Source organism: Balaenoptera acutorostrata, chromosome 8 (genome assembly GCF_949987535.1).
Source record: "Balaenoptera acutorostrata chromosome 8, mBalAcu1.1, whole genome shotgun sequence".
Lineage (NCBI taxonomy): Eukaryota > Metazoa > Chordata > Mammalia > Artiodactyla > Balaenopteridae > Balaenoptera > Balaenoptera acutorostrata.
In genome coordinates, this window is record NC_080071.1 from 91708676 (window position 1) to 91727333 (window position 18658).

The following is an 18658-nucleotide window of genomic DNA, read 5'->3' on the forward strand; positions in this document are numbered from 1 at the left end:
CATACCTGAATCACTTTGCTGTACACCTGAAACTAACACAACATTGTAAATCAACTATACTTCAATTTTTTTAAAAAATGAAAGATAAAACACACATTAAAAAAAAACGGTCCTGATACCGACTTTTAAGGGATCTGTTAATTTTATAAGCAACAGTAAAGTATATAGTAAGGAAATGAAAAACATTAGAACCGGCTCACAGGGTTTCTGGAAACTGGGTTAAGTGTAAGTGTCACCTTACTTCCCGGGTTCGCACACAACAGTTGATGGTGCTTGGCCAGAGCGCCTATGTAGCCCAGAGGACAGAAATACCCACATGCATTTAACAGCGCTTCCGCGGGCACAGCAGGCAACCAGAGCTCTAACCCGAGCTGAATTGTGTGGCTTTTTTGAAAGTGCCTTATAAATTATCCAATGTGACATTACAATGATCCTATAAGGTTTAGTTTCCTCCTCTGTAAAACGGAGATATCAGTATTTGTTCACCTAACAGCACTGATCATTTATTTATTTATATTCCTATCCCCATTTCGTAGATATGGAAAGTTTCAAAAGTAGTTCCTGGGGGAAACAATGTAGTTTTGTTTGATCTTTTTTTATCAATAGTAAGTGAGAGGGAGGACGGGGGAGTGCTTTGATGAGCCCAACTCTGGAAGGGAAAGGGAAGATGGTGACGCCCTTTAATGTCCAGGGGGTTTGGGAAGGACAAGCGGGCACCGCACGGTGGCTGGAGCTGGTGGCGGTGCTTCGCACGCTCCGGGTTTGAGGCGCCCCTGAGCGCGAGTCCGGGCGCGGAAAGTGAGACGGCGGCGCGGAAGCTCGGAGGGCGTTACGCACGGCAACCTCGCACGCGCGGCGGGTGTGCGCGGATGCTGACTCCGCCGCGAACCGCGGCTGTGACTTGCGGGACTTTTTTGGCGCGCAAGGTCTCGGTGCCCTCCCCGTGGCGGGGCTACTGGCGTTTGAGCTTCCGGGTCCAGCCGCGTCTAGGCAGGGGGGAAAAACGTGGAGGGGCGCGCGTCTGCCGCAGGAAACACGGGGTCCAGAGTCCCACTTACCAGTAAGGCGTTCCCACGAGTTAGTCTGTGGCTTTGGGGAAGGCGCTTTCCTGGGCCTCAGTTTCCCCATCTGTAAAACCGGAGTCAATCGCGCAGAGTTGGGATGGGAATTAAACGAGGTACCGCGCGCTCCGAGGGCGAGAAAGGCCAGCGGCTCCCTTCGCGCCGAGGGCAGGACGGCGGCGGCCGCATCACCGCGCAGTCTCCCGACTCGCCAGGTGTGGGCTCAGCCCGCCCCTCCCTGCCTTCCTCCCCGAAGTAGGCTGGGGGCGAGGAGCGGTGGGCTCTGCCCGGCACTGGCGCCTCCCGCGCGGGCGCCCCGGGTGTCCGCCCCGCGCTCCGCCGGCACCCCGAGGTGCCCGGCGCTCCCGGAGCTGGGCGGGGCGGGGCGCGGCGCGGTCCTCGTGACCCGGCGGGCGCCTCCGGGACCTCGCCCCTCCCTCCGCTGCGCGCCCTGCGCTCTGCCTGGCCCGTGTCTGCCCTCCTGGCCTCAACGCGCCGCGACCCGACGCCCGGCCGGTCGCCTCGCTCTCCCGAGCAGGACCGCAGAGAGCAACCCCGGGGTCCGGGCCAGGCCGACACGCCCGCGGAAAGGAGTCGGTGAGTGCGGGGAGAAGGGGGAACGGCGGGGTCCGGGGGCGCCCGGGATATCCCGGAGGCCCCAGGTGCAGGGCGGGTCCGCGGGGCTGCGTGCAGCCCCGCCGGTGTGAAAACGCCCCCAGCGGCCCCCAGGCCTCGGTCCCGGCTGATGAGGAGGACGCGTCCAACCCACCGAACCCCAAACCCAGGCTTCACCCGGATGGCTTGGTCAGACTGGCCTGGATCCTCACGGAGCAAAACAGCCCTGTTGCGGATCTACATGCAGACGGGGCTGAGGCTCGGAGGAGACTCACTCCGGCTGGTCGCCCAGGGGCCTGAGGCTGGTTGGGGAGAGACCCGTCCTGCCCGGAGAGAGAGAGCCCGGGTGGTGTCGTGGCATGGGAGGAGGCGTCCTGGACTTTGGGGCCTCTGAAAGCCCCAGTTTTATTGGAATTATGTTTTGTTCGCCGACACGCCCCTCGACGGCCCACCACCTTGTTATCGGGATGGGGGAAGGGTCTGTAGGCGAAGAGAGTCACACAGTGGGCGCTGGCCCCAGGTCCCTGCCTGAGCCAGACCTCTTTACAAATCCCCTGCAGTTTCCCAGGTTGTGTCCTACTCACCTTAACCAAATGTTGAAAACCCCATTTCATTTTCAGTTGGGTTGGGGTCTTTGCATTTTTATGTTTGTTTTTTAAAATTTTAGTTACACATTTCTTTCTGAGAGGTTGGAATGATAAAGGGGGGAGGTGAGGCCCCCACTAGCCCACCAGGTGCAAAGGTGGCACTGCGCTTGGCCATGAAGCCCCAAGGAGAAGGCCAGGGCTTGCAGACCATGGCAGCGGAGCAGTGACATTGGCACCTGGGTTCAGCCCGTTCACCTCTGTCCTCCGACGTCCAGCCCTCCACTGGATTGTCAGCCACTCCGCTGACCTCAGTAACACACGGCTCTCTTGGGCAAGAGCCCCATGCCTGAATCTCCAGGGCCTCACGCCTTAGATCCAAGCACCAATCATAGGTCCCTGTGCTCCACCACATCCAAAATCTGGGTGCAGTGGTAGGTGCCCCGCAGGATTCACTGAAGACAATTCCAGGCACATAGACTAGCAGTCAGTGGGTCTTATTGATTAAGGCATTAGTGACTGAAAAATTAAAGCCAGCTGAGTGGAGGGCTTGGGGGTGGTGAAGAGGATCCAGAGCCCTGTAGGCTACACAGAAGGGAGACTTTGGTGCCCTCGGATGACAGTGTGGTGACTTCTCATGGCTGCCCCCAGTTCATGCCTTTGGGTCAGCCTTCTAGGGCTGTCTCGTCCTTTTCAGAAGCAATCTCTGGAGGAAGAGCCCACTCCCCTCTACCCACCTTGTCACCTCTCCCTTTAATCCTGACATCCTGGCATCACCCAGGGCTGGAGAGAGACATAGAGGTCACGGTACAGATGGAAAAACTGAGACCCAGAGAGGAAGGGGACTTGTCCCAAGTCGCAGGGCTGGTTGGTGCCTGAACTGGGATAGGAACCCAACTCCTGAAGCTCAGCCGCATCCCCGACCCTCAGCGTCACCTTGGGACCCGTCCTTGCTGTGGAAACTAGAGCTGAGGCTATAGCTGCAAGTGCAGAACTATGTCCGTGCGTAAACAAGGTTTCCAGCAGCTTCCCAGGGAGCTGGGAGAACGGAGAGAATGGGCAGGTGGGAGGCAAGCTGCAGGGCCATTGCTGCTGGAGTGATTTCAGAGCACCTGCAGGGGGTGGGGGGAAGGTGCTCATTTTGCAGCTGACGAGGGTTGGGGGTTTGGTTGCTGCCAATGGGCAGCAGGCCCTGCCTGCAGAAGTGACCACACAGGCCAGCTTTGGGAAGCAGCCGCAAAGGGTTAACACAGAGGCCCCACAGCTGGCACCTGGGCCTTCCCTCAGGAATGTGCCCGCATCTTTATCAGCAAGAGTTGCCCACCTGATTCTGAGTCAGAGAGCATTCCTGCCATTGTTTGTTGGGCATTAAGGAGGAACTTGGACTTGTTGCAAAGTTTATCTGCTCAGGCGTTGGTGACTACTCATAATTGCCATCGCTCCCAGGCTCAGGGGGCCGCCAGCCCAAGTTTTCTGTAGGAGGGATCTCCGCCCAGATCTCCCTTTAATGTGGCCAAAATGTGATCTCAAATCTTTAACAGATTAAGATGACCCACCATTGAAATGCGGTGGTCTGGGTTCAGGATATCCACTTGGTAAAACCTGTTCTACCGTCTCTTTCCAACTCATTAACCTCCGTGTCACGCTCTCTCTTCTCCGTTATAGTGTTTAAGCGATGGGGGAGGGCTAACAGTCTCAAAGATTACAAATGTGGTTAAGTCTGAGCTGTGGACCAGGCGCACATTGAAAGCCTTTTGTTCAGGAAGCTCATGACTAGGCGTTATCGACACCGAAGCGGAACCAGCAGCAGGTGGAGCCTGGTGGGGGCTGCCCTCCCCAGCACGCACGCCCTGGGGGGCTCCCCCAGGCTGGGGCAGGTCAGAGCCCAGCACCCTCCGTGGGTCCAGCATGTCCTCTGCTGCCATGTTCCCCCTTGACTGTTACGGTTGGAGGGATACCAGGTGGAGATCAGGGTCTTGGTGAGCAAGCAAAGTGGGGAGTGAGGAGAGAGATGACTGTGGCCGAAAGGCTGTCCCCTCCGTGAATCCACGTGGATCCCTCAGCGTGGCCGTACCTGGCAGAGGGGCTGTCCTTCCACCATACCCCAGGTCCCCCATCAGCCTGACGCAAGCCAGAAGGGGTGCTAGCAGCACACGCCTCGATTGCCAGTGACTTTTGGTTTATGCATTTTGAATACTGAAATCAAACATATTCTCCATTCGACTTCAGATTATTTTCCAAAGATAGTTTTCTAAAAGCTTTAAACCATCACCCCACCACCCATCATCACCACCACCACCAACAACAACAACGAAAAAAAGAAATTAATAAAAATAATAAAAAGCTGGCACTTCCCTGGCAGTCCAGTGGTTAAGACTTCACCTTCCAATGCAGGGGGTGCAGGTTCAATCCCTGGTTGGGGAGCTAAGATCCCACATGCCTCGGGGCCAAAAAAACAAAACATAAAACAGAAGCAATGTTGTAACAAATTCAATAAGGACTTTAAAAATGGTCCACATCAAAAACTCTTTAAATAAATAACTAAATAGCTTTAAGCTTCTGCACATCATTAATTCACTACATGGGAAGATTTGGTCACAGTAGATAAAGACCCATGTCGTGGACCACCCGTGTCGTGGACCCATGTCGGGAGCCAGGCTCCTGAGCCCTGGCTGTGCTGAGAACGCGCTTCCCGCGGAGGCGTCGCGTCCCTGCTGCATGGTACAGCATCCTACGTGTGGGGTGCGTCTGCAGTTTGGAATCACTCTGCCTCCCCTCCTCTCCCTGCACCTCCTGCTCACCCAGATGTTGGGCCAGAGCTAAAAATAGGCACCACATATACCCCAAGAAAACCATAATTCAAAAAGAGTCATGTACCACAATGTTCACTGCAGCTCTGTTTACAATAGCCAGGACACAGAAGCAACGTTAAGTGTCCATCGAGAGATGAGTGGATAAAGAAGACGTGGCACATATATACAATGGAATATTACTCAGCCATGAAAAGAAACGAAATTGAGTTATTTGTAGTGAGGTGGATGGACCTAGAGTCTGTCATACAGAGTGAAGTAAGCCAGAAAGAGAAAAACAAATACCATATGCTGACACATATACATGGAATCTAAAAAAAAAAAAAAGGTTCTCAAGAATCTAGGGGCAGGACAGGAATAAAGACGCAGATGTAGAGAATGGACTTGAGGACACGGGGAGGGGGAAGGGTAAGCTGGGACCAGGTGAGACTGGCATGGACTTACATATACACTACCAATTGTGAAATAGCTAGTGGGAAGCAGCCGCATAGCACAGGGAGATCAGCTCAGTGCTTTGTGACCACCTAGAGGGGTGGGATAAGGAGGGTGGGAGGGAGACACAAGAGGGAGGAGATATGGGGATATGTGTATAAGTATAGCTGATTCACTTTGTTATACAGCAGAAACTAACACACCATTGTAAAGCAATTATACTCCAATAAAGATGTTAAATAAATAAATAAAAATAGGCACCAGAGTACAATTTTTCAGATAATGTCTAATCCATGAAGTACCGACAGCCTGCTCTTGGTTTAGCTATGTGGGATGCTTGTTTTTCGAAGTCTGTATTGCATCGTTCCTGGCTTCATGAAACAGAGCATCATGAACACATATCACTTTCCTCAACAACTCAGGGTTATCCCTGGAATCTCCGAAATGGTGCTAAGCCATGGTGCCTTGGTCCCCTTGAAGCGTGGGAGGCTGTCTGCTTCCCTCTGCGTGCTGGTCTCCCCTGTTCACATCTCAGTAGGTTACTGCCCGGCATCACTCCAGGCAGCAGGCAGCCAGGCTGGGCCTCTTCCCCACCCGACCCCGGCAGGCACCCGCCTCGCCAGAGGTGCCCGGACCCTCCCTGGTCCAGTGCGCGCCCAATCCCAGGCCTCGATGGCCTTTGCTATCTGAGCTGGGAAACCAAGTACCATCCTTATTAGAAAGACGCATCAAACAAAAGAAACAGGCTTGAGCGGGGGCTGGGGTGGGGGGGATCCTGTGGGTATGAAGCCTCCAGGTGGCAGTTCTGACTCCTAGTGACCTTTCCATCCATCCCTTATCGGTCACTGACATGCTCTAAGACGGTTAAGCTTGCGTGACAAGAAAGATACACTCGTTTCCTTTTGTTCTGCTTTTCTCCCTCACACCTCACAATTTTAGTTTCTTGAAATAAGGCCTGGAATTGTGACTGTTCCTTGAGGAGAGGACAGAGAATGCCAGCTACTCAGCTGATGGTCACGGCTTTCATCTGCTCTGGAAAGAGAATGTCAATGAATGGGCTTCTTATGATAGAATTTTTTTCAACAATGGTGAAAAACAAAAATGAGTAAACCCCAGTCATCCATCAAGTGACTTTTTGTTCCAGTTTTTTTAAAAACAGAAACTGTGTGCTCTAGGGGAGCATCAGGCATCAGTCTTGGTTTAATGTTTTCGTGTCCAAAACCTAAAGTCGACTGTAACGAAAATAGTTTGAATGATTCTGGCATGTCAGGGCATCCTCTTAACGCATCGTTCAGAGTCAGTGCGGTGCTCGAGGATGGAAGTACTGAGGGGTCGGTGCGAAAAATTTAAGAAATTATTTGTCACCGATTTTAAGGCACAAGCCAGGAAGCAGTTTAGTTGACAGCCGCGGGATCTCTGTGGACATTTCCATTTTAGCTGGTATCGAACGTTGCTCAGAAAATGTCACTTTTCATAATTAACCTCTTGTACAGCAAAGCAGTTTTCTAACACGGAGCAAGTTGTGTTCACATTTCTGCAGAGAGTACTTTCGGCGGGTCAGCACTGGTGAAAGGGAGATGTTCCCCAGCATTCAGAAGCAAAATTGGGTCTTTCGATGGGTGTTAAGGTTTCCCAGTGAGAGCAGACAGATTGGATCCCTTCTCTGATGTTCCTAAAAAGCGGATTTCGGTCTTCAGTGAAGACTCGCTGAAGCCACACAGAGGTTCTTGAACTCTCGGTTGCCCACAGGGAACCTGTCACCCAAACAGAATCTTCCCCCAGAGCAGACCTGGACGGGGTGTAGTGGCCACAGTCTCTGGCCAAGGGGCCCCTGTATGGACTGACGAAGACCAGAGAGGTGGGAGCACAGAAAAGCACCCCCATGTGCCAGGGAGAAGTCGCCGTCATCGCGATAATGTGATGTCACCAGCTGTTAGGAGGTGTGAAGAAACACTCAAGGGACAGGCGTGATGGGGCAGGGAGAGACAGGTGGAGGTGTCATCAGAAGATCTTGTTAGGATGCAGATTCTGAGTCGGGAGGGCTGGGGCAGGGCGTGGGAGTCTGCGTGTCTCACGGGCTCTGGGAGGTGCTGCTGGTCTGCAGAGCACACTGCATAGCGAGCAAGGTGGTAAAGCTCTCCTCCTCTTGGTTTTTGACATTTGGATTCTCCTTCCTTTGTCTTCTTGGCATTGATTGGGGTCTTCCGTGTCCTCGAAAAGGGCATAACGTCATCTGAAGTCTGACTCCTGGGGTATGGGGATTGTACACACGGGTTCATTTATTTTGACTGCACACATTTCCAGACACCCATTTGCCTGTTTTCTAAAACCATCTAACCCAGGTTCCAGCTGCTGGGAAATCAGTCAGCACTTTCTGTGTTGCCTCTTCTTTGTGAATTGGCCGGCATCTGCACGTGGGCTTCCTGGGCTGAACACTGTGGTCCTGTGTTATTCCAGGTGTGACCCTGACGAGAAGCAGAGATGGGGAAAAAACTGGATCTTTCCACGCTCACGGATGAAGAGGCCAAGCACGTCTGGGAAGTAGTTCAACGGGACTTTGACCTTCGAAGGAAAGAAGAGGAGAGACTAGAGTGAGTGTGTGTGGCTGGGCCCCTGCAGTGCAGCCCTGGCGGCCTCCGGGGGGGGCTGTCACCTCGTGGCCCTCTGAGTGGCCAGACAGCGGGAGCTCGGGTACAGGACACTGGCCGGAAGCCGGGCGCTGGGAAACATTCTGCTTTCTGGCCTTAAGAAACTTTAATTAAGTTTCTTCCTAATTAAAACGAGGAGATCTGACTTTCCTCCTGAGAGTCAGATATTCCCTGAATAGTTTTATTTCAACTTGATCCAACCCCAGGGTGACATTCTCTCCTAAGCGGGGCGACGCTTAGGGCATGGCATTGCACGAACAAAAGAGCTAAAGGTGATGAATAGGGAAAGTCTTGATGCTGGCCTGAAACACCCAGAAGCTGGGAGCAAGGGCATTTAGGACAAAGGCTGCCTTCTGCCTCTTTCCAGCAGTGTTGGGGGCACCTCATCCTCAGCATGGAGGCCCCAGCGCCGTTTTGCATGTCTCTCCCCGTGGGCTGAGCTAAAACGCACCCGGCGTTGCTTACTCCCCCTCTGCCTTTGCATATTCCTTCACCAGACCTCCAAGGCTTAGCTGTCCCCTGGGCTCCCTGTTGTCTTGGTGACTTTTGTGGGTTGGTAGGCCTATTGCGAAGGAGACATTGTATAAAGACTCAAGGGGGGGAGGTAGCCAAGGAAATGCCTGCAAGGCTCCTGGTGGCGGAGCACTGAGAGGAGGTCAGAGCCGTGGTGGGAAGCAGGCCGTCGGGGGGCTGAGGACCCGGGCAGGACTTGGGCCTTTCCCCGCGTGGCTGCAGGCCTTCGGGCAGGGGAGTAACAAGGCCCGGCTTCCGCTCTGCAGGCGGTGGGCTACGGAGAAGCGGTCAGATGAGCTCTGAAGGGGGCACCTGCACGTTTGCCCACGGGTTGCATGTGGGGTGTGGAGTATGGGAGGCCTCAAGGTCAGGGTCACTCCAGATCCATGGCCTGAGGAACTGGGGCATGGAGGTGTGGTCACCTCACCTGGGGAAGGCGAGGGTGGAGCAGGTGTGGAGGAGACCAGGACACGGGTCAGACCTGTTGGCACTGGGTTGCCTGTTAGACACGAAGTGGAGAGGGGAGCCCCCCACACACGGGGCTGGAGCCCAGCAGAGGCAGGACTGAGGGCGCATGCACCTACAGGTGCTGTGACTGCTATAGTCACTCCAGACTTAGTGGCTTAAAGCACGCAAATCCCTCGTGACTCTGGAGTCCAGAAGCCGAGGTGTGGGCGCGGCTGCCTGCCTTCTGGAGGTTCTGTTGCCTCTTCCAGCGTCTCGAGGCACCCACGCTCCTTGGCTCCTGCCCTCCCTGCCTCTTCGAGGCCGTCAGCCTGACGTCTTCCAGTCTCTGTCTTTCTGACCTCTGCTTCTGTCGTCACATCTCTCTGACTCTCGCGCCCTCCTCTTTTGCTTAGAAGGATCTCGCAATCATGCTGGGCCCACCCAGCTAATCCCATCACCATCTCACAGCCCTTAACTTAATCACACCTGCAGAGTCCCTCTTGCCCTGTAAGGTGACACAGTCCCAGGTGCTAAGAACCAGGACACATAACGTTTTTGGAGTAGAGGGATCGTTACTCAGCTGCCCCCAGTATTTATAGCCATGGGCCTGGAGGAGACCACCCTGGAGGGGGGACACAGAGAGAAGGACGGACCCCAGCGGAGACAGAAGGAGCAGCGGTGGGAGCCTCTGGGTCCCGACACAGAGCAGAGCCACACAAACCGACAGACTGTTAAGAGAAGCAAGTTCAGCGGAGCCCAGCGCCTCTCGATGGCGGGGAGGCGTCTGGACCAGCGCCGCGAGGCTTCCTGCCGCCTCTCTGTGGAACCCTCCTCCCTCCGCTCTGCCGTGGGCTGCAGGTCCCCCCCCCCGCCCCGGGTTTTCATTATGAAGGCGCTTTCTCCCCACTGGTGTCTAGGGCCCTGACTCAGCCCCCCGCGACCCCAGGACTGGGGCCCAGAGCTGACCTTGGCCAGCGTCCACGTGCCGATCGGGCCCGCCCTGCCCCTTATCCCCTCCCTCTGCTTCAGCTGTGGCCTTGAGGCTGCACCCGGGGCCCAGGGCCACACGCTCTCAGCGACAGAGCCCGCCTGGCCTTTGCTCTGGGGATCACAGCCTCTCCAGGCAGCCCAGCTGTTGTCACTTTTATTTATTTATTTTATTTATTTATTTTTTTTATTGAAGTATAGTTGATGTACTTTTATTTTCAATGACAGCTTAGACCCTCCCATTCAATACGTGTATAGACATATATATGTCTTGGCTTCTTCTGTCAAAGTGTGTGACCAGTGAGCTGGCCCAGGTCCCCAGCACTAATGCCCGCATGCCCAGTAGACCATCTCCATGACACGAAAGCCTCTGACCCCTCGGCCAGGCCTGACCTCCTGCCCTGTGCAGAGGACTTCTCACAGCCCCATGGGGAAGATGGGGTGGTGAAGGGCAAAGACTGGAGCATCTTGGTGCATCTTCCCCATGAGCCTCCTAACGGGACATTTCAAACAGAACACGCTTGTTCCAGGGACTGGGGCTGTGGGCAGACCGTGGGGACAGCTACCCTCTGAACTGACCAGGAGGATTTCCCTGGGGGTCTAGCTGCTGAGTGGCAGGTGCCTTGTGGAGCTTCCAAACGGCTTTTCTCACAGGCTATTTCGGGAATTCGAGGAGAAGGAAGGGGGAGGCTGTCTGGCCTTTGATTTAGCCCCAGGCAGATATAAATCTCTCCCTGAAGTCGGCATGTGTGATCAGGGACTCGGGAGCAGGGTGTTTCCTGTACATGGTGTGATGTTATTCCTGGCTTCCCATCAACACAGTGCTACACTCTGGAGAATCCAAAACCCAAAGATGCACAAAAATTCTTAGGCAGTTCCTCAAGCCTTCACTCTCCTCCAGACCCCGGTCACTGTCACAGTGAGCTCACCCAGTTCCTCACAGAAAGCTCAAGGCTACCAGGTGTAACCGCCCCCCATCCTCCCCCCATCCTCACCTGTGTTCATGCCCACCCTGTGTTCCCTCTCCTGGCCCTTACTTGTGCTCTGGCCCTTTCCTGTCTGCTCCCAGCTCCTGGAGCATGGCGCTGCCTCGGTTACTCCCTCTCTGTCCTCTAGCTCCTACTTGGAATGTCAGTAGGATCAGTCGCCACATTGGAACAAAAAAACAAAAGCGAGAACAAACAAAGAAGCAAACACAGAAAGCCTTTCCTTTGTCCCTGACACCCTGCTACACTCTGGCACATCTTGCTCCCTTTATTTGAAAAGACAGCCCACACTCAGGGGCTGCACATCCTTACCTCTGCCTCATGTTGCACTGGTCTGCTCTGGCAGCTACCCCTTTCACAGATGTAGGTAATCAGTGAAACAACATGGAAGTCCTAAAATGCAACCAAGTATGTATAACAATATCTAGTGCGATGGTAACATTTCATATCCGTAAGAAAGGGAAGAATTAGTTAAAGCTAAGTGTTGGAATAGTTGACCATGAGCGCAGGGCTGGGGGAGGGAGTTTGACCTCAGTTAGCTTTATAACTGATATGTTAAAAATGTAAAACAGGAAACTGAAAATTATTGGAAGAGAATGTAAGTAAATATGTACATAATCTTGGAGTGGCAAAGCCTACATGTGACAACACAGGTAGACCTCACAACGCAAAATGCTGATAAGTATTGACTAAATATGTACGTCTGAATTTAAAAGGAAAATGTTTAATTATTTTTTTAAAAATAAGAAGAAACAGTTTTAGCAGAAGTGGCAGTGATTCGTATCTTTGATCTCTAAAGAGTGTCTTAAAATCAGAAGGATAAAGAAGTTTTCCAAATCAGAAAAACACAAAAACCCGAAAGTTTACATGGGAAAGGGGTAAATGAGAATGCATGGGTGACTCATGTCGCTGGGTGAGGACCCAAGTTTACCTAAATAGAACACCCTGTTTTCAAGGGCACAGCCCACAAGTCAAATATTAGGGCTGCGGACCTTCCCCAGAAAGGCAAACAGGTGGTGATGTGGATTTGCAATCTTTGCAAACAGACCTGAATGGCTGAGATTACCCACGAAAGAGCTCCTGGTGTGACACATGGCTTGCAAACCATGACTTGCTTTAAAAATAAATAATAATAAGGAATTTGAGGTCACCCTTTGTTGGGCCACCTGGCACCACAGACAGGCAACTCCAGGGTTGAAAACACAGGGGCTGAAGCAGGAAGTCAGCTGCCAGCGCAGCCTGGAGATTAACTTTGGTCTGAGATCACTTATGAGATTCCTGTGAGCCTCCCTCTCAGCGGGCTGTCGTTCACACATCACCACGTATTTCTTCTTTATCCCTTTTATCATCATTTGCTCATTCTCTCCAGAAGACCTCAAAGAACTTTAGCAAGTGTCTGTTTCCCTCATTATAATTCCTGATACTTAACTCATATAATCAAGACCTTAGATCATGTAATTGCTCTTCAGTTCTTATTACATTATGTTTGTCCTCTTTCAGCAATTCTCTCTGACACTTTAGTTTGGTTGATGTACTTTTAATACTTTTGTCTCAATTCTGTGACTCATTGGTCCTTTCACCCTCATTCTTAAGGATCATACTTGAGATTCGATTTTCAGTCCTCTGGAGCACATCTTCACGTTGTTTTCTCCGGAATGGCATGGCGGGGGCGGGGGGGTGGATTTTATATTTGGGAATCTCTCAGCTGGGAGTGAGATCTCTGCTCACACATTTTCCCCTCAGAACCATGGCAGAATAATGAGCCCCCAAAGATGCCTATGTCCTAATCCCCCGAATCTGTGAGTATACAGGGCTACCTGGCAAAGGGGAATTAAGATTGCAGATGCAATTAAGGGTGCCAATCAGGGCCTCAGCACGGGGAGACAATCCTGGGTAATCCAGGTGGGCCACTGTGGCCACAAGGGGCCTGATAGATGGAAGGATGCCAGTCAGGGCCTGGACGCAGGGAGACAATCCTGGGTTATCCAGGTGGGCCACAAGGGGCCTGACAGATGGAAGGAGGGGGGACACAGGGCAACGTAAGAGTGATTCATGGTGAGAAGGACTCAACCCGCCATTGCTGGCTCTGAGACGGAGGAAGGGGCCGTGAGCCAGTGAATACAGTTGCCCTCTAGAAGCTGGGAAAGCAAGGGCACAGACCTTCCCCCTGAGCCTCCAGGAAGAATCCCAGTCCCACCAACACCTTGATTTTGGGTGCCATCTAGGACTTCCATAGCTTGAGAGGAGAAGTCAGTACCTGGCTTCAAAGCTTCAAAAGTCAGGCTGACTCTCTTGTTAGGGGCTAATGCAGCTGGTGACTTTAAGTTGAAGCCAGGGCTCATTTACCATTTTGAAAACCCCAGGGCCCTGAAGAACTATGCTAAATCTCCTCTTCCTGTGCTCTATAAATGGAACAACAAAGCCTGGATGCCAGCACATCTGTTTACAATACGGTTTACTGAATATTTTAAGCTCACTGATGAGACCTACTGCTCAGAAAAAGATTCCTTTCAAAATAATACTGCTCATTGACAATGTACCTGGTCACCCAAGAGCTCTGATAGAGATGGACAAAGAGATTAATATTGTTTTCGTGCCTGCTAAGACACATCCATTCTGCAGCCCATGGATTGAGGAGTAATTTTGACTTTTAAGTCTTATTCTTTAAGAAATGCCTTTCATGAGGCCACAGCTGCCAGAGACAGTGATTCCTCTGATGAATCTGGGAAAAGTAAATTGAAAACATCTTGGAAAGGATTTGTCATTCTAGATGCCATGAAGAACATCCATGATTCATGGGAAGAGGTCCAAGTATCAACAGTCACAGGAGTTTGTAAGAAGTTGATTCCAACTCTCATGGATGACTTTGAGGGGTTCAAGACTCCAGTGGAAGAAGTAACTGCAGATGGGGCGGACACAGTGAGAAAACTAGAATTAGAAGTGGGGCTCCAGATGTGACTGAATTGCTGCAATCTCATGATACAACTTGAACAGATGAGGAGTTGCTTCTCATGGATGAGCAAAGCAAGTGGTTTCTTGAGATGGATCTACTCCTGGTGAAGATGGTGTGCAGATTGTTGAAATGATGACAAAGGATTTAGAATATTCCATAAACCGAGTTGGTAACACAGCAACAGGATTTGACAGAATTGACTCCAATTTTGAAAGAAGTTCTACTATGGATAAATTGCTATCAAATAGCATTGCATGCTACAGAGAAATTATTCATGAAACGAAGAGTCCATGCAGCGAACTTCATTGTTGTCTTATTTTAGGAAATCGCCATAGCCGCCCTAGCATTCAGCACCCACCACCCTGATCAGTCAGCAGCCACCGACACACAGGCAAGACCCTCCACCCGCAAAAAGAATATGACTCAGAAGAAGGTTAGCAATTTTTAACAAGAAAATATTTTAATTAAGGTATGTGCATTATTTTTTCAAACATCATGCTTATTGCACACCTGATAGACTTCAGTATAGTGTAAACATAACTTTTATTTGCCCTGGGAAAGCAAGAAATTCCTGCGACTTCCTTTATTGCAATATTCATTTTGTTGCGGTGGTCTGGAACTGAACCCACAATATCTCCAAGGTGTGCCTTATTACCCGTCAGGTGTTTGCCCTTCTCTGCCTTGGCCGTCATCTTCTCTCCACACTTCTGTCTCCTCAGCCCTTTTCTTTGCATTCTAGGAGAGTAAATGTGTGACTTCCAAATCAGCAGTTCTCAAACATTTTGGTCTGAGGGACCCTTTATATTCTTAAATTACTGAGAACCCCAAGGAGCTTTTGTTTAGCTGGGTTATAGCTGTCAATATTTATCCCATCAAAAATTAAAACTGGGCGTTTTAAAAATCGTCATTCATTTATTTAAAACAACAATAAACCCCTTACAACATAATAAAATTTTTATGAAAAATAACTTTTTTTCCAAAATAAAAACATGAGTGAGGAAAATGGCATTGTTCTGTATTTTTTGAAAATCCCTTTAATGTCTGGCATAATCGGAGATAGCTGAATTCTGATATTTCTTCCACGTTCAATGTGTTGTAATATGTTGTTTTGTCTGAGGTGTTGGAAGAAAATCTAGCCTCACACAGATATATAGTAGGAAAAAGCAAGAGTGTTTTAGTAGCTTTTTCACATAATTATGGACATTGTTTTGATAATACATGAAAACCCTATGACTGGTAGTTTCTTAAAGGAAGTTACAGTAGTTTCTTAAAGGAAGTTACAGTGTGGAATCTGAAACCATGTCAATGAACTTTACCTTTCCTGTTACATTAAAATCCATTGGTCCATCTTGCACTTGGAGTCAATCTTCTATCCACGCATGATTTTGTGACACCTATGCAGACTTTCCAAATGTCGACACGTTTCATTATACAGAACCCAAAAAATCACATTCATTACCATCACTGCTGATCTTATCAGAAACCTCTCAGTGATGAAAACTCACTGAGAGGCTCAAGTCAGCAGAGACGTAAAAGTTTTCCAGAAGTCTTTGAGCTTGAAAGCTTGAGTTTTGTCAGTGGCAACAAATACTGTCACTTGACACACTTTTAGCCAAAGACGCACTTCATCAAGACATGCTTTCCTTTCTTTTCTTTTCTGGCAGAGAGCAGATTGACTGCCGGTACACTCTGTACCTCTGGCTTGATCTGTGCTAGGGCCCCAGAACTTTCACCCACCGTAGCGTTTGCACCATCGGTGCGGGGGTCAAAGAGCAAAAAAGACAAATATTACCTTAGTGTTATTATGAGAAGAGTTTTGACCTTGTGGACCCTATCAGAGGGTCTCAGGTACCCCTGTAGGTCCCTGGACCGCACCTTGAGAACCACTGTTCTGAATCCCTGGACTTGATGTCCTGCCCGTTTCCCTCCCCATTGGCAACCTCAGTTCCTTTGCATCTTCACTTTAGCCCAGTCTTCTCCACCTCGGTGAACATAGCCTGTGGTCTTTCCAGCTCAGCCTGGCTTCTTCTTACCTCCTGCTCCTCTCTCTTGTGCCGACTCAGCACACCAAGCAGACTAGTTTCAAGTCTTCCTCTGTTTACTACTACTGTGTAGTAAATCACATTCAGGGCATCTTCTATTCCTGAAGGTGACCTTAACTTGTAGCTGCATGTTGGGCTTGTCCCTGCCTGTAGTGCAGGGACATCTGGTCGACCCTGTGATTGCGATAAGCAGGGTATATGGATGGCTCTGGCCCCTCACGATCCTTCAGGTCCGTTAATGTGCCCTCTGGTTGGCAGGCATCTGGTGTTACTCTGCTGGACCAATGCGGGGTCCCCTCTTCCCTCCCTCCTGTTTTCCAGCTGTGAAGAAGAGAAGTTATGTTTTAAAGAATCTGAAGCAGAGTCACAGATGTAGAAAACAAACTTATGGTTACCGGGGGGAGGTAGGGGGGATAACTTGGGAGATTGTGATTGACACATACACACTACTACATATGAAATAGATAACTAATAAGGACCTACTGTATAGCACAGGGAACTCTACTCAATACTCTATAATGACCTATATGGTAAAAGAATCTAACAAAGAGTGGATATATGTATATGTATAACAGATTCACTGTGTTGTACAGCAGAAACGATAACACAACATTGTACATCAACAATACTCCAATAAATTTTTTTTTAATTTTTAAAAAATTAAAAAAATTTTAAAATAATATATATTACAAATAAATATATTCACAAAAAAGGAGTCTGAAGCAGAGGATCATTATCTGTTCCCCCAAATTCAACACCTGAAAGTTCCCAGCCACCACCCCAGGACTCTCGCGGGCTCTTATTTAAGAGGACTTCACATCCTGGGATGCAGTGTACCTCTACACGTCCTCATCTTTCTTCCCGGGGGTCCGGCTCTACCTGGATGGAGAATGGGGGACCCATGCTGGGAGAGAAGCTGGACAAGGCCCTGCCCAGCCAAGGGGTGGCCTTTAGGTTTTCTGGCTGAAGCAGATACATCAAGAGTGGACGCGGAGGACACTAGGCCCTTTCCACCTGGCCCCAGGTGCACTTTTTCTACCTTGTCCATGCAGCTTTATCTAGCCTGTAGTCAGTGGATGACAGTATTCTTCCTAGGTTCCTGCCACCACTGGGCTTTTTTTTCTTGGCTTTTGAAGCTGAGGCAAGAGTCTTATTTTTGTCTCTGTCTTCATGAGTATTTTAGGGCATATTTGGTAGGGGAAATCGGTGCAGTGTAGTCCGTGCCTCATGGAATCAGAAGGAGGCACCCAAAGCTCCGTAGAATCACTGCCCTGTCTTCAGCTTGCACCCGGCTCTGGGACATCCCCATCAGAAACCACGCTCTCTGCAGAGTTCTCGGGAGACAATGGCACCTAGTGTCTGGCTCGTTTTTGCCACTAAGAATGGATTAATTTGATCTCATCTGAAACTAAAAATATTACGTTTGGCGGACATTCTCTGCAGACCAGAACAAAAGCGTTGTGTTTATTATCCGGGGACGCATCTTCCAGTGAGTTCCATTTGGCGAGTTCACCCGGAAGCTGTTACTGAAGACCTGAGGGTGGGAGCTGGTTTCCTGGGACTTGGGTGCTAGATCACTCCTGCTCTGGACACTCTCCAAGCCAAGCCATTTCAGCCTTTCGCTCCGTAGGGACAACCTGGGGAGTCAGCCCCACCTGCTCCCCTGCTGGAAGAGACCCAGACCTGCCCGAGGAGGAAGTACGATCTGACTTTGCCTTCAGGGCTCTGCGTGGCCTTTTTAGGGGGGCTGTTCGGGCAGCAGTGGGACCGCTGTGATCCTGAACCTTTATGGCTCTCTTAACCTGTGTGGGTTCAGCTTCTCAGCTCTTACTGTCAGGTGCCGACCTGACCTCCACTTACCTGGTGTCATCCTCAGCTCAGGACCATTAACGCAGGCCAGGGTGGCCGAGCAGGTGTGGCTGGCCTGGGCCTCACGGAGGAGAGCGTCGGCCTGGCCCACCGTCTGCATGAGACGTCCTGCTCCAGCCTCTGGGACTCTTCCTGCTGCTGCTCTGACCGGCCCAGGAACCTCTTGGATTTTTCTCTCTTCTCTAACCTCCTGCTAAACAATTAAACCGGGCCACAGATTGGCTCTAGATAACTGTGTGGCCCAACCAAGCTGCACCCCCAGCACCTCACCGGGCCCCCATCCCCACTGGTTTCCCAGAGCCGCCAACCCCATCTGGTCCGACGGAGCTTGGACACTGGGTGCTGGTGGCCACGGGTCCACACTCATCCAGCTATACAGTCTCCAAGCTCTGGGCTCTGCATCAGAAAAGCTCCGGGTTCAGGGTCAGAGCTGGGGAACCAACCTGGGGTCCAGGACCTCTGTGCGTCCTCTTCCCACTATACTGAGTTACGTGAGGTGGTGCGGGCAGTGGTGGGCCTGTTCCCTCCTGTGATTCTGAACCTGTGTGGTTCGCAGCCCTTTGGCAATGAAAGAAAGTCATGGTGCTACCTGACTTCGGGTCACTGTTTTCTGCATCTGAGAGTCATGTGTGTGTGTGTGTGCGTGTGCACGCGCCCTTGAATTTAAAGCCTGTTGCAAAAACAAGGCATCCAATATTTTCTTGTTTCCGA

At 50.9% G+C, this 18658-nt stretch overlaps 1 protein-coding gene across 6 annotated transcripts in view; it reads left to right on the top strand.

The window, feature by feature from the left end:
- Positions 1 to 875: 875 nt before the first annotated feature.
- The window catches only part of MLPH (melanophilin), a 39894-nt gene continuing 22111 nt past the window's right edge, over positions 876 to 18658 (top strand). The window contains exons 1-2 of one of the 6 annotated variants that reach the window (XM_057550682.1): positions 876 to 1658; positions 7960 to 8093. In XM_057550682.1, the coding sequence (XP_057406665.1) occupies positions 7984 to 8093 (110 nt within the window). In that variant the 5' untranslated portion in view covers positions 876 to 1658; positions 7960 to 7983. The remainder of the gene's footprint in view (positions 1659 to 7959; positions 8094 to 18658) is intronic. The other 5 variants (XM_057550681.1, XM_057550680.1, XM_057550685.1 and 2 more) reach the window with 5 other exon arrangements.